At 35.5% G+C, this 16,738-nt stretch overlaps 1 protein-coding gene across 1 annotated transcript in view; it reads left to right on the top strand.

Moving 5' to 3' along the window:
• Positions 1-6,404: 6,404 nt before the first annotated feature.
• Positions 6,405-16,738, top strand: part of LOC111387021 (transcriptional repressor ILP1) — a 13,489-nt gene continuing 3,155 nt past the window's right edge. Inside the window, exons 1-5 of the mRNA XM_023011541.1 lie at positions 6,405-7,701; positions 7,876-8,043; positions 11,941-12,620; positions 13,356-13,659; positions 13,801-14,090. Of these exons, the coding sequence (XP_022867309.1) occupies positions 6,490-7,701; positions 7,876-8,043; positions 11,941-12,620; positions 13,356-13,659; positions 13,801-14,090 (2,654 nt within the window). The 5' untranslated portion in view covers positions 6,405-6,489. The remainder of the gene's footprint in view (positions 7,702-7,875; positions 8,044-11,940; positions 12,621-13,355; positions 13,660-13,800; positions 14,091-16,738) is intronic.

Raw genomic sequence — 16,738 nt, 5'->3', positions numbered from 1 at the left:
GTTGCAACTCAGAACAAAGGTTTGAGACCTATAATTCACCATCTTCAAAACGTTTGGGGCCGCACTGACCTTTAATTCAGCATAAAATAACCAGCAAAAAAGGGGTAAAAATGAAATCAATAACAACTTTGAATAATAAGATACTTCATTTGCAGAAAACATGCTACAATATAGCCTTCAAAACACAATACCTAATAAGAAACCACTATCCCAAAACCCATACCTAATTTCTCAACACAAACCCATAGCCCCAAAACTCATCCTCCAAATCTAGCTACAAACCTATTTTACAAAAACTTCACATGCAAATTCGAATAGCCAAATCCTCCACTCAATTGCTCCTATTGTTTGGAGAGTGTTGATTTCATCTTTCATCTCCCTTCTAGCACATAAAAATCTAGGAATCAGCTCTTTAGATCATTTGCGCATTGGAGGGTCACACCACACAAAATCAAGTTGAACAAGGAGTTTGTATAAATCTTTTCTATAAATACAAAATTAGTCCAACAATTAAAGGGGGCGTGTGAAGTTTCATTATACACATATATTCAAACCAAGGCTTGGGGATCATTGTACATATTAATTTCAAGCCAAAATGAGGGGGGGGAAAATCAAGAAGTTAGGGTTTCAAGAATTTTACAAGAAGAGGTGGATTCTTGGAGCAAGATCTTCATCTTTTTCTAATTTTTCCTTAATACCTGGTGATGTACTTTAATTCCTTCTTATATTAGTATTCTCCCATGATGTGTAATTAAGCATTTAGTTAGAATGAATGACTGTAACGTAATTTTGAACCTTAATTTTGACTAAAAAGTTTTAAATCTCCAATTGATTTTGTAAATTATTTTTACTTCTATTCTTAATGCTTGGGTTAATTGGCTACTAATTCATTGATTTTGTGAATAATAATTACGTAGAGATGCTGATTATTTTTTAAGACCATATAGTAAAAGTTGGTAATTAGTATAAAACGTAGATTTACTTATTTTGATTATTGCAATCGTTACATGAATTCTTAGAACATAAGTGCATTTAACTAAGATTGATTCACATAAATATATGGAATTGAATTAGTTAAATAGACTCAATGAAAATTTGAGAGGATAAATTCAATATATTAGATGAATTCGATCGGATAAAAATAATCAATTGTATAAAACTTGGTAATTGAGATTAAGTGGATAACTATGGTAAAATCATGAATCCTAGCACTTAAACTATCATATTAAAAAATCATTTTTATTTGTTTTAGTATATTAAAATTGAAAATCACAAAAAGAAAAATAACTATTTTATTTATTTTTGAACAAGTTCAAGTTAGGAATAATTAATTTAATTGTTAAGTAATAGTTCTCGTGGGAACGATATCCGGACTCATAGGTTCACGTTATTATTTATAACGCTCCGTACACTTGTGAAATATAAAATTCAATAACAAGTTTTTGACGCCACTGTTGGAGACTATTTTTATTTAATATTGGTTTTAATTATTTATTACTTTTATTTATTTATTTTTCTTTTTTCAATTGATCTACTTGTTGTTCTTTGCTCTATCAACAAACAATGAAAAGAAGCAAGAGGTCAAAAGTTCACAATGATTGATTCCAACTTAAATGAAGGTGACATGCTCTTTGAAAAATTTCTCTTTAGACTAGAACATAAAAAGTTGGGATATAATCAACTTATCGAATTTAACAAGGATGGCTTCCCAGAGGGATTAAATACCAAATCTATTGTTTATGAAGAGATTAGACAAATTTGTGAATATTGTGGTGCATTGCATTATACTAAAAATTGCTTGTTATTGACAACTCCAAATGAAGTAAGGAAAGTTATCTTCGGTGAACCATATGAAGAACAAGATGATGACATTGAAATAGTTACCGGACACATCATCAAGCAAAAATATAAAGAATTGAAGATCAAATAATTTTATATAAGCCAAGTAACATGCTTATGGATGATCTCTTCATTATTCAACCTAATAAACCAATTATAGAAGAAAACATGTAGAACTCTAAGGAATTAATCAATAAGGAGCCAAACGAATTAATGGTATTCAAAGAAGATGGGATTAGCATGCTAACCTCCAACTTGATTGATTTTGTGATTAAAGACGATGAGAAGGTCGAAGTATTCTTAGTTGAGTTCGAATAAGATAATTTTTGCAAGTCTTAACTCTTTAATTTTGGTTATCATGGTTGCATTTTGTATATAGGCACGTTTGAATATTTTTTAGTTGAAAAACTTTTAATTTTAAATTTTTTGTTATTTTTAGGTTCACCATTTTAACACATTTGTTAAAAAAAAAAAGGTTAATATCAAAAACTTGGCGTAGGGACGCCATAGCCCTCGCGCCCACACCTCTTTTTGTTTTCTTTCCTTTTTATTCCTTTCTTTCAAAAATCTGAATTTTTTTCTCTTTCTTCTTTTAAAAAAATAAAAAAAATTCTTTCTTTCTTTTATTTTTCTTTTTAATTTTTTTCCTTCATTCTTTCCTTTATTCATTTTTATTATCATTTTTTTTAAGGTTAAATCTAGCTTACAATCATCATTCCTAATTAAATTAACATAAATTCACATGTGGATATATTGTTAAGTATTTTTCTATTCGTTTTCAAGTATAATGAAAATATTTTACAAAACGAGCAAGGAAAAGACATTGAAGAACGATCAAAAACCAAGTGCTAAACACCAAACATCATATACAGTGAAAGTATTGCTAACTCTTCTCTAAACCACTTTTGAGCACACATTGAAGACAATGTGTATTTTAAGTTTGGAGGTGTAGATTAGTTAGTTAGTTTTATTTCCTTGTTTGTGTGATATTTTTGAAAAAAAAAAGTGTGAAAAAGTTTAAATTTTTTTTCTTATTTTATGTGTGTTTGTATGAGTAAAATAGCCTTGTCAACTAATTGAAATTATTTAAAGTTGTTTATGTTTCATAAATTGTGAATAAGTGATGCAATTATTTTTGCTAATTCAATATTTGTTCATGTTATATCGTATTATATTAGCACAATAGTCATGATAGTTATTGTGTTTTTTGGATTGGTTAAGTTGATAGATTACGTTGAATGAACTTAGGTCTTTATAAACTAAGATCATAATGTATATCACAATCACTTAACCTATTGAAAGGATGAGTTTGGGGATGGTTGATCCGTTGTTGAGAGTTATTTAAATATGTGTTGATTTCGTGCATGTTGAATATTTGTATGGAATTTTTTGGCTAACGAGTAAAGACTAGGTGAAAATCATCTACTAGGGGTTTGATTTCAACTATTTATCCAAAAATAAAATAGAAGGCATTGCACTATTTGTTGCAAGCAGGGAAAAGTTACTTGCATTGTTGTGTGAAGCTAGTCTTGAGTAATTAGCCCTATTCATCACCAATGTATAGAATACAATCTATCAGGGAAGAAGGCTGCCTGCAATGTAAAGTAAAAACTACCTTCTAAAATCAAAGAAAACATCCCAAATATAGAAGAAGGGACACAATGACAAAAACATCGAAGTGTGTTAAGGTAGTGGCAAAACCTATGTAAGTGTTGTTTCTGTCTAGCTAAGTTTTATATACTTAATTTGAAATTTAGACTTTTGGTGGGGGTCATTATCCCAGTTGAAACTTCGGTTGAAACATTCAAACTTAAGGAGAATTATCACGTATTGAGTTAGTGACTTTCATTGATAAAACCCAACCAAACTCGAGCGAGAAAGGAAAAAAAAAGTATTGCATAATCAACCTTAGAGTAAACACCTCAAAAATGTGATTGGAAAATAAATTTGGGGATGTGCATCCCACAAAAGAGAAATTAAATATTTGACTACTAAGGGTCGGAATATAACCAACTTGAAAATTCATGATGATTTGATTGGCTATGCACACGCACACACATCGATCAAGAATTCAACAAGTAAAGAATTAGTTTTATTTGCATTACTTATGAACTTTTTACGAATCGTCAAACGATTTCAACACTTGATATGAGTTCGACAAAGTTAGCCAGTGCATTTATATTTTTGTTAATTTTCTTGTGTGTTCAGTAGATATTCTTGCTTGGGACAAAGAAGAGTTTAAGTTTTGGAGTATTTGATAAGTACATTTTATGCGCTTATTCGGGCTTCTATTCTTTTATATATAAATTGAGCAAATATCTACTTAATTGTGTAAATTACGTTAATTGTAGGAAAATCCCAACTTGAATGCAAATTATGTGAAAAGATGATATTTGAAGCCTAATTAGAGTGATTTGAAGCAATTGAAGATTAACCGAATTGCAAGAGATCAATGGAAAATATTAATAGATCATTCGGTAAAAATTCATAAGTTTCGGGAGTTAAATTCGACATTTGTTTAAGTACTAAGTTGTAAACTTCAAAACTTGTCTTGTGTCAACTATTATGATTTTAGAATGAAGATGACTTAATTACAATACTAGAAGATAAATGACTAAAGTTACATGAGAAAAGGAGTCCAACTGAAAAAGGAATTTGTTTCCTTTTATTTCTTAAACTCTTTGGTAGATACCAATTTAAACTTTTTAGTAGAAACTATTTTAAACTCTTTGGTGGAAATCAAGTTGAACAAGGATTTGACATCAATCTTTTCTATAAATACAAACCTTAGTCCAACAATCAAAGGGGGCTTGTGAAGTTTCATTAAACATATATATTCAAGCCCAAGTTTAGGGATAACTGCACATACATTATTCAAGCCAAAATGAGCGAAAAATCAAGAAATCAATCAAGAACCAAGAAGAGGCGGATTCTTGATGCAAGATCTTCATCTTTTTTTTCTTTTTCTTTTTTCATTTTTTCCTTTTTTTCTTAATATCCAGTGATGTACTTTAATTCATTTTTGTATTTTTACTCTCCCATGATGTACTTAAAAAAGTTTTAGATCTTCAATTGATTTTGTGAATTGCTTTTACTTCTATTCTTAATGCTTGGATTAATTGGCTACTAATTCATTGATTTCGTGAACAATAATTACGTATAGATGCAGATTATTTGTTTAAACCACGTAGTAAAAGATGGTAATTAGTATAAAATGTAGAGATACGTATACTAGTTATTGCGATCATTATATGAATTCTTAGAATATAAGTGTATTTAACTAAGATTAATTCAAATAGAGATATGTAATTAAATTAATGAAATAGACTTAATGATAACTTAGGATGGGTAAATTGAATACATTAAAAGGATTCGATCAGGTAAACATAATTAATTGTATAAAACTTGGTAATTGAGATTAAGGAGAATCATAACACTTAACCCATCATATTAAAAAATCACTTTTATTTGTTTTAGTAAATTAAAATAGAAAATCAGAAAAAGAAAAATAACTATTTTATTTGTTTTCAATCAAATTCAAGTTAGGTATAATTGAACCAATTGTTAAATAGTAGTCCCCGTGGAAATGATATCCGAACTCATAGATCCACTTTGTTACTTGTAATGATTCGTACACTTACGAGATATAAAAATCAACAACATATACCATTCTTGGCTGGCATTGTCCTAAATTTGGGACTTGACTACTTTATCATCAATTTGAATGCTTTGAGTGGCAAACTCAATCTCAATGGTCGAATTTGATTCGAGACTGAACTCACTTCGAGTGAATTTCAACAATAAATTCAATTTTTCGACACTCGCATCACCTATCAGAACCAACTTGAATAAGTAATCATAGTCAACTTCCACTCCATATGCACTTATTACTACGCCCTCACTTCTATTTATTGATATATGTGCATGTATATATAATTTGTTAATTGGCTCTCTTCTCAATCCCAACCACTTTCAATTTCGTGTACTTCCTCTAGAAATCACTACAAGCACGGAATAGAACTCTATCAATTTATTATTATTATTTTTTTGGGTGGTCAACCACCCTTGCCTAGGTGTGGCTCCACCATTGCATCCACCAAATTTTAACTCTGTGGGCAAGTGAGAATTTTTCTTCCTTAATTGAAGTTCGTCCATAAGGTCTTCATCTGTACTAGGTAATCACATCTTACATACATTCATCTCCATCTATGAGCTTAATTTTTTGACAATCATTGTGGGAGAAAGAAATATTAATATAGGATGACACGGAAAGAATTAAACAGTGTAGTGTAATAATTGAAGGGAAAATGTGATATGATAAAATTTCTATTGTTTTAATTGGTCAAAATTATCAATTTTTTAACTAATGACTTAAACTGAAGAAATCGATCAATTTGTCCTCCATGTACAGATTTTTGAAACATTTGAACTGTGGGTGATACAAATTAAAAGTTTGAGTCAAGGTTAAGATAAAATGAAAGAATTGAGATTGTGGATGCAATTCTCCCTAAAACGAATTTAAATAAAGTGTAATTAAAAATCAAAACAATAAGCGGTATACCGATTTCTTAACGGGTTTGTAGACACGGCGGACGTTTGCAAATTAGCGTGAGATTCCAGAGCTCTTTGAAGCCGCCACCCCTCACTACCATGAGCAGCAGCAAATCTCGTAACTTCCGCCGCCGTGCCGATGACGGCGACGACGGAGAAGAAGACAAATCATCTACCATCACCCCAATCAACGGCACTTCTACCACCTCAAGAAAACCCTCCGCCATCATTAAACCCAAGAAAACACCCTCACGACCCCCAACCAAAAGCCTACTTTCTTTTGCCGATGATGACGACTCGTCGGAAACACCATTCTCTCGCCCTTCCTCCAAACCTTCATCTTCGAGATTATCCAAATCAACACACAGGCTTGCTTCATCGAAAGACCGAATTGCCCCTCACCCTTCTTCGACTTCCCTTCCTTCCAATGTCCAGCCCCAAGCTGGCACCTACACAAAAGAAGCCCTCTTAGAGCTCCAGAAGAGTACCAAAACACTCGCTGCATCCTCCCGCTCTGTTAGTCGTGCAAATCCGAAACCCGAGCCCGAACCTGTGATAGTCTTGAAAGGCCTTGTGAAACCTGCAGGTCTGGATGACCCGGATTCTAAAAGCACCGGAAAACCCTTTGAGAATGATGGAGTTTTGACTATGGAGAATGATGATGCTGTGGACCGGTTTGGTTCGATGGAGCTGGGGATGGATTCAAGAGAGGGTAAGGAGGAGATTCCGGACCAAGCAATGATACAAGCGATTAGGGCGAAGAGGGAGAGGTTAAGGCAGGCCAAGGCTGCAGCTCCAGATTTTATATCCCTGGACGGAGGTAGTAATCACGGTGCTGCAGAAGGGTTGAGCGATGAGGAGCCGGAATTTCGGGGGAGGATAGGGTTCTTTGGGGAAAAGATCGATGGTGGCAAAAAGGGCGTGTTTGAGGATTTTGAGGAGAGGACCGTGCCAAAAGATAGGGGAATTGGAAGTGGTGACAGTGATGAGGACGAGGAGGATAAGATGTGGGAGGAAGAGCAGGTGAGAAAAGGGTTAGGAAAGAGGATAGAGGATGGGATTGGAAGTAAAGGAGTAAGTTCCAGTGTTAGCGGCAGTAGTGTTCATCAGAGTGTTCAGCAGCCAAGTTTTGGGTACTCGGCTACAGGGACTACTGGCGTGTATTCTTCGGTGCAGAATGCGGGTGTTGGTAGTAGTTATAGTAGTATTGGAGGAGGAGTTGGGACACTGTTTGGTTCAGATGTGATGCCGATAGTTCAGCAGGCTGAGCTCGCTAAGAAAGCCTTGCACGAGAATGTGATGAGACTTAAGGCATGTGTTGTGATTTCAAGCCTATACTCTTTTATAGTATTTTACTTTTAAGTTTGAAGATGATAATTTTATGCAATAGCGATGTCTGCTGCATCAGATTTATGGGTAGTTTCTTTTGTATTTTGTGCTTGTACAAAAATATAACTTGCAATTCAATATGGGTCCTTGTTTTAGGAATCTCATGGCCGGACCATGGCGACACTGGTGAAAACTGATGAAAATTTATCTGCCTCACTTGTAAATGTCACTACCCTGGAGAATTCTTTTGCTGCAGCTAGTGAGAAGTTCCTATTTATGCAAAAGCTTCGTGACTTCATTTCTGTTATTTGTGACTTTTTGCAGGTATGGACTGTTTGATTTACAAGTTCCACGTGGTGATATTGTAAATTAATTTGCTTCTACATTCTTGCCAAATTTCAATATGAAAATGATGCAGTCTTGCTTCATCTGATTTTTGAGACGAATCTTAAGCTACCATGTTTATTTTAGTAGGATTGGCAACTTCATTATCGTTAAATTATCATTTTAAACATTGAGTTTAGTTTCAATAATCAATGTTTGGTAGTCCATCCCAGCTATATCTTGCTATTTGCACCACTTAGAAACAAGCCTAGTTCTCCCCATACTATGAAGATGTTGAGAAAGGAAATGCCATTATGGCATAAGTCAGGGACATAGTGCAATTTTGGTATGGAAAAGCTGGATAACCCATGAAATTCATTAAATTCAAAGTATGGTACTGTTCTAATAGGCTGAAAGTAAAATTATGAAACATTTCAAAAATGTTGTAAATCCGACCTTATAAATATCCTACCAAAAGCCATTGGGACCAAGGGCAATGACTATATCTGCAGCTTACTAGTTACTTTGCGTAGCCATATAACTCATGTTGGATACTCTAAGAAATAATTTGTTTTTACCATCAAAACTTTACTAGCCATTACACCTATTTATAATACAGCAAATTTTATTCTGCTTGAAAGCTTCTAACAAGGGGGCTTCCATATTAGACTTGTTTTACATGATTAGAATCGTTCAAGTTATTTATGGTCGGCTTAACTTTGTAGTTCAAAAATTCATGTATTTGTTTGGTTTAGTCAACCTAGGAGTGCATTGGCTGGATTTTCATCTTTCAAGAAAAATGATAAATGAATTATTGTTCCAACAAATGAGTAGTTTCTGGCTTTATTACCTGGTTCATGGTATATTCAACTATTTTGTGTTGGAATCCTGTGAGAGTCTTCAGTTTCCCTGTTTATACCATTTCCATGGTACATCAGTAAATTTGGAATGCATTAGAGAAGCACTTCAGCACATTGTTTCCCTTCTCTCTTTCAATGGAAGAGGGAATGAAATGAAAATACTGAAACCCAAGAAAGGAAAAAATTGGTGTCAAAACATACTGCTTATGTAAATATGAACTTATCTGGACTCAATGTGGAGTTTTATATGCTCATAGGAATAATCTGGGTGTATGGATTTCCGGGTGAAACGCATAGTTAGATGTATTAAGGTTCCATTTGATAGGTGGAAGGATATGTGGATGGTTTGGGAACACTTGTTACTACATATGTTGAGCATGTCAGCGAAAAAAAAGAGTACTTCATTGTATTTCAACTTTCTTCAATCCCAAAATACTAGCTAAAGTAGAATATCCTCTACCATAAATTGACGCTACTCTTTTACGTCAAAGTTTCTATGTAGTTTTTGGTTGATTATAGAGATATGACTTTTTGTATGAGTGGTCTCCTGTTAGGAGAAAGTGTAGCTTGTGTTCTGAAATAGCTGGATGGAGCACGATGAGAGAGGTTTTGGGCATGCATGCTTTTAGTATAGTCTTTCTTGTTCAGGTGAATGATCTGACCTGTCACAGAAGTTTCTGTATGCCGAGGCCAATAATGCAAGATTCACTGCTCCTTTTTTCATAGGAAGGGAAGGGTTAGTGAAACAAGACAATCATTCCTGACACAGAATATCCAATCTCTATCGCATTGGAGGAGTTGAAGGTGGGATTCAACTCAAAGCACTAAAATAGTCTCACCTAGTGTAGAAATAGTAGTTTTATTCTAAGAAGTATGGAGACAACTGTTGCTGAGGTGTCAATGTCTGACACGCGTCAGATACAACAGGTGGTGTCTTTTTCCTTTTCAAAAGTAGTCAGGACATGCCATGGACTCATTGCTGACATGTTACAAACATGTCAACCCCATTTTAACATTTAAAATAATGGAAATTTGTTACAAACAAAACTCGAAGTTTCCACCAAGTTAATAGCATAGAGGAGATCATGAAGAACGACGATGAGATGCAAATGGAGTTTTGAGTTCTCGTGGGTGACATATGTAAGAGCCGAATATAGAGTTTGGATCGTGAATAAGGAGGCAGACGGTGGTGAAGCCTGTGATAAAGGTAATACGTAGAGACAAGACAAAGGTAAGGTTTCATAAAGGACCCATTTATTTAGTTGGTCTGTACACCACTTAGAGCATCTCTAATGTATTTTATGATTGCTACTGAGGTAGCATGCAAGTTGAAAATTTCCAATCTGACATGGTCCATAATTGCTCTCCAGTAAGTTCTATCTATAACCCAATAATTCTGTCATGTCTTTTATTTTTGTTTTAAAACAAAAATAAAACCTCATCCAAATCTAGATAGAAAATATATATTTGGAGAGTAATTATGAAATGTTGCTGAGTTAACGTGTAACAGAGCTTTTGAATTTAGACGGAATTCTGGACAACGTATGTTTTTGTCTTTGCCACATTAGCTTGACATAGTCCATGTTAGATTGCAATGGAGAGGATTTAATTTTTAATCATCGTCTATTTTCGCTTATGTGGCAAATTTATTTTAGCAATCTGCGGAAGCATTGAAGATGATCTTAGAATACTGGTGTAAGGAATTATCAAACAATAGCAAAAACCAAGGAGGTACCTCCCATTTGATCTAAAGTAACTTATCAACACAAAGGGAAGCATCTTTCTTCAGTTCGTGTGGTTAATATTGAGCAAAACTGAAAGTAAATATTACGTTTAATGGAAAACAAAGCATTAAAGAAAGGAAAAAAAAAACACAAAAAAATGATTTAATGCTATTTGAATCAACATGTCCTCACCATTCAATGTTTCACTTTTTAAAGAAATCATGTCTGCATGTGTGTGCTCATGCTTTTTTAGGTTCTATATTTTCATTGTCCATTAGGCTTAGTATGTAAAACCTTTGGAATATATGCTCCCATCCCTCCTGATTTATTACCAAATATAGGGTATAGAGATGATCTCCTTCTCTTACCTTTCAAGATACTAAACATAAATGAGGGTTGGTGATACCCTTCCCCTTGCTGGAATTCTGAAGGATATGGAATCCTCCCCTTTCATGTTTCTCTTATGATGCCATGTTCGTGCCTAGTTTGTACTTTGAACAGGGCACTCTGGAGACAATGTGATGCCGGATACAACAAGAAAATTATAGGAGAATGGGAAAGGGGGGAGAAGAAGAGAAAGGATGGAGAAAAGAGATAAGAAGAGGGAAGAATTCAATTTATTTCATAATCAAAGGTTGTTCTATTACAACGCAAAATATCCCTTTATATAGGGTTTAAACTAGTCCTAATTAAAGCGGGAAATTATTATAAAATCAATGAAATCAAAACATTAATTATGTTTCATAGAATAAATTTCAAAATTGAAAACTAAATATAGCCCTTGTTTGAACCCCATTTTGGGGGAAAAAATCCATTTTTGAATAGTTTATTGATGGGAAATACGTGGATAAAAAATAAGAAAAGGCTTTGGATTTGCGTGTAATATTATTTTATTAAAAAATGTGTGGTTGAAATTATGTTGAAATTCATAAAATACTATTTAAGAATGTATTTTTTTTCAAAGAATGGGTCTCAAACAAGGGCAGAATAATCTCTCTTTAATATTGCATCACAATGCAGGTACGCGGAAGAGTTTCTAGGCTAAAAAGATCGTAGAGGCTATAAAGTTTGACTCTCATTTATTTCTGTGCTCGGAATTATATGAAACAAGTCTTATGTAGACAGTTTAAACAATTATTGTGTTTACCCAAATGCCTAACGTTTCAACAACTCCTTACATAGCATCACTTGTATGTCTGTGATATACAGTTGGGTAAAATATTATTGTTATGTTTGCTGTTCTTTAATTTTCAGTTTTTCCCCCATCGGATGGACCTGGCCTTTATATTATGTCAACAACTTTCTTCTTGCAGCATAAGGCTCCTTTCATAGAGGAGCTTGAAGAACAAATGCAAAAGCTTCACGAAAAACGCGCAGCAGCCATCATAAAAAGAAGACATGCTGATAACGATGACGAAATGTCAGAACTAGAACCTGCTATAATTGCAGCAAGGGCAGCATTTAGTAAAGGAGGAAGCAATGTAGCGATAATGTCAGCAGCCAGTGCTGCTGCTCAGGCTGCTTCCGCTAATGCGAGGGCATTAAAAAATTTACCGGTGGAGCTAGATGAATTTGGTAGAGACATGAATCTGCAAAAACGAATGGACACAATGAGAAGGGCAGAAGCTCGGCAACGTAGGAGAACCAAAGCTGATTCTAAAAGAATGTCGGCTATGGACATTGATACCTCCTACCAGCAAATGGAAGGAGAATCAAGCACTGATGAAAGTGACAGTGAGAGTGCAGCGTATGAATCAACCCGCAATGAGTTACTTCAGGTTGCTGAAAAGGTTTTCGGTGATGCAGCTGAGGAATATTCTAAACTTTCCTTCGTTATTGAAAGGTTTGAGAGATGGAAGAAAGATTATGCTTCAAGCTACCGTGATGCTTATATGTCACTAAGTGTTCCGGCTATTTTCTCCCCCTATGTAAGGGTGGAGCTTCTGAAGTGGGATCCACTTCATGAAGACTCAGATTTCATTGATATGAAATGGTACATATAAAACGATCATTTCCCTCAACACAGTATAGCAATGCTTTCATGCTGTTGCCCTTCTTACTTAACAGTCTAGTAGCATCAGGAAAGGTCAAAGGACAAGCATGAATGTATAATTGGCAGAAAAAGTGCAACATTTTTGCATATATGGTTTTGTGTGTGTGTGTGAGATAATAGTTTGATAGTTAGGTATTAAATTCAGCTTCAATATGTAAGCACATAGCTGCTGCATGTTTAATCCAGTTAATTCTGAAACGTCATTTTCTTTGAGAAAGCCTTTTGGACAATAATCAATTGTTAGGATGGAAATCTTCTTTTGTGAGTCTGCATATATGGTTAACATTTTTGTGCATCTCTTCATATAATATTTTACATGACGACTTTAGATAGATGACCTGTAGCGAAACGATATTGTCACAGCTCGTTTATTTTTTAGTAGGCTTTGATAGAATGAGATTGTTAGTAATGTATTTTTTGATTGTCTGTAGTATCAGGATAAAGACCATGCCTTTTTTTTTTTTTTTTTCTTTGAAGTGTTGGAGTGATCTCCTTTTCGGTGCCAAAAGTCATGTGTTATGAAATTAGTGATTGAGGAGAACATGTGGAATTTAGCTCATATAAGCTTCTGTTTGTTGGTAACACTAAGTCTGCACTACGATTAGCTATAATACAGTCCGTTGTGCATGTTTGTGTTTGTTTTGATAAATGTGTATTGTGCTCCGTATGTTCCAGGCACACCTTGTTGTTCAATTATGGTCTTCCAGAGAATGAAAGTAGAATCAGCCCAGAAGATGATGCTGATGCTGATGCTGATGCTGATGCAAACCTTATTCCCGAATTGGTTGGAAAACTTGCCATTCCTATTTTACACCATCAATTAGCTTTCTGTTGGGATATTTTTAGTACCCGTGAAACGAAGTATGCCGTTTCTGCAATGAACTTGGTCTTCAGATATGTTGATCTTTCCAGTTCGGATCTTGGGAAGTTGGTAGCAGTGCTTCATGATCGTCTGACTGATGCTGTGGCTAATTTGATGGTACTGTTGTTAAATACTTTAGCCTTACTTTGGTCCTTGGTTACATCCCATTCAATTTCTGCTCATCATAATTGTAGCATACGATTCTCATCTAAATACTTCTTAAAGATGTTTCTATGTTGTGTGATTTTAAATATTCAGGTCCCAACGTGGAGCCCACTTGAAATGAAGGCTGTGCCCAATGCAGCACGAGTCGCAGCATATAGGTTTGGCACATCTGTTCGTTTGCTGAAGAACATATGCCTATGGAATAAAATTCTTGCAATGCCTGTCCTCGAAAAGCTTGCTCTAGATGATCTTTTGAGTGGCAAGCTTCTTCCTCATCTTCGCAGCATTCAATCTGACGTTCATGATGCAATTACAAGAACTGAGAGAATTGTTGTTTCATTGCAAGGGGTCTGGGCAGGTCCAAGTGTTGCCGGGGATAGAAGGTATGGCATCATGCTTTTCATAGATTTACTTTGTGACAATATTTTGGCTGAATCTTCCTTCCTTCCTTTTTGTCCTTTATTTTTATACGTTTATATGAATATACAAGGAACAAAATTACAGTTGGAAGTTATAGAAGGAAAGCTAGAAATCATGCCCCTATACAAGCAAAGCTGTAAAATCAATAATTAATCACGCCTCTAATATCATGCACTTTTTGTGTTCTTCGTTTTTCTGCCGGGGGGGTGGGAATGTATTTATTTTTTTATATGCCCTTGTGGTCCACTACCCATTGAGAGACGTGAAGAACTTTATTTCCTTTTCCAAATTAATGTTGACATGACATTTGGAGAATGCTTTTTTTTTTTTTTTTTTTTTTTTTTTATAGGTAATCAGAGAATTTTATTCCTTAAAAGAGAGTACACGGGAGGCATACAATCACTTTAAGCGTGAAAGGAATAACATGAAATTAGACAACTCTACAACAGGATTTTTAGCCATTGCATTAAACCCAGTATACAAAGTCAAGTAAAATAATTCTCTTATCTGCTCTGTTGTCTTTGTTTGGTCTTCGAAACATCAATCGTTCCGTTCTCTCCATATGCACCATACAATGCATTCCGGGATAAGATTCCATAGAAGTTTGCTATCCTTATTGCGAAGTTTTCTCCTCCATGTCCGCACCACGTCTTCTATACGCCTAGGTAGCACCCAATCCATTGATTGAGAAGTCAGAATACTGTTTCCAAAGCCAACGTACACCATCACAATGAATGAATAAATGATCAATCGTCTCACCATCCTTCTTGCACATATAGCACCACTCGGTTACATAAAATCCTTTTCGTCGAAGATTATCCACTGTTGACACCTGCCCCCGAATAACCGTCCACAATAGAAATGCTACCTGTGGAGGCAATTTGCTTTGCCACACCATCTTCCAAGGTAATGAGCTCTCTACAAATCCCAAAAGGGATTGAAAGTATGAGCAGAGTGAAAAAATACCATCTCGAGCCAACTTCCACCTGCTACAATCACCCTCTCCTACCTGAATTTGTATCTCATGCAGAGCGGTAAAAAACAACGAATAATCTTCCAATTCCCAATCCTGTAAACCCTTCCCAAAAGTACTATTCCAACTATAACCCCATTATGAATGTCTAATACATCACCCACCATAGCAGCAGGCTCTAACGCAATGCGGCACAATGAAGGAAATCCCTCCTTTAACGGTTGATCGCCACACCAAATGTTATCTCAAAATCTAATATCAGTGCCATTTCCCACCACAAAATTTAGTTTGTCCCTAAAGTTACTTCATCCCCGTCGGATATATCTCCACAAGCTCACTCCATAGGAGCCACGACCCTCAACCGTACACCAACCCACCTCCACCACACCATACTTTGCCCCAATGATTCCTCTCCAAAGCTCTCCCTCTCCACTCCAAATCTCCACAACCACTTGCCCAATAAAGCCTTATTAAACAAAACAAGGCTCCTCACTGCAAGTCCCCCCAACCTCATAGGCAAACAAATAGTACCCCAATTAACCAAATGCATTTTCCTCTCCTCCCCTAACCCTGCCCACAAGAATTCTCTTTGAAGTCTCTCAAATCTATTTGCCACTGCAACCGGAATAGGAAACAATGACAAAAAGTAAGTGAGGAGATTTGAGAGAGTGGATTTAATAAGAGTAAGTCGGCCTCCCTTAGAAAGATACATACGCTTCCACCTTGCTAACCTCCTCTCCGTTCTTTCCATAATATCATTCCAAATATGTGTACTTTTAAACCGTGCCCCTAGCGGGAGGCCTAAATATGACATGGGCAATTGTGCAATCCTACATTCCAATATGCCAGCCAACTCCTCCACATTAGTGACCTCCCCAATTGGAATAACCTCAGATTTCCCTAAATTGATTTTTAATCCAGATGCCGCTTCAAAACATAGGAGCAAACGACGCAAGTTCCTGAATTGTTCATCATTCGCATCACATAAGATCAATGTGTCATCTACAAATAGCAAATGAGACACCTGCAATTGGCCAACCCTAACGCCCTTACCAAACCCTCTCCCATAGCTCTTTCAAACATCCTACTGAAAGCCTCCATCACAATAACAAATAGCAATGGGGATAGTGGATCTCCTTGTTGCAATCCTCTACTACTCCGAAAATAACCTTTCAGCGTTCCATTGATCATAACTGAGAACGAAACAGTAGAAATACAGAATTGAATCCATTTACACCACTTATCCCCGAAGCCGCACCTCCTAAGCATATACAAAAGTAACCCTTCTGAATATCGAGCTTACTTAGCATCCCGAGAATTCCCAACTGCAATCTTGAATCAATGCATTCATTCGCTATAAGCACAGAGTCTAAAATCTGACGATCTTTTACGAAAGCATTCTGAAACTTGGACATTACTTTCCGGAGCACCTCCTTTAATCTGTTCGCCAGGACTTTCGCAATAATCTTATACACCCCACAGACTAGGCTAATAGGGCGAAAGTCCTTGAAGATTGGAAAGCCACTATTGGCATTCATATATGTTTCAAATATGAAGGTACTTGTCACGAGTGAAGGTCCTGACTTACCACATTAAGGCTTTATTTGATCCCCATCCTCATTATTTTCAAAATATATT

The sequence above is a fragment of the Olea europaea genome, unplaced genomic scaffold, assembly GCF_002742605.1.
Source record: "Olea europaea var. sylvestris unplaced genomic scaffold, O_europaea_v1 scaffold3843, whole genome shotgun sequence".
Classification (NCBI taxonomy): Eukaryota; Viridiplantae; Streptophyta; class Magnoliopsida; order Lamiales; family Oleaceae; genus Olea; species Olea europaea.
The sequence above is the reverse complement of the archived record's forward strand: the minus strand, read 5'-3'. Positions and strand labels throughout refer to the sequence as shown.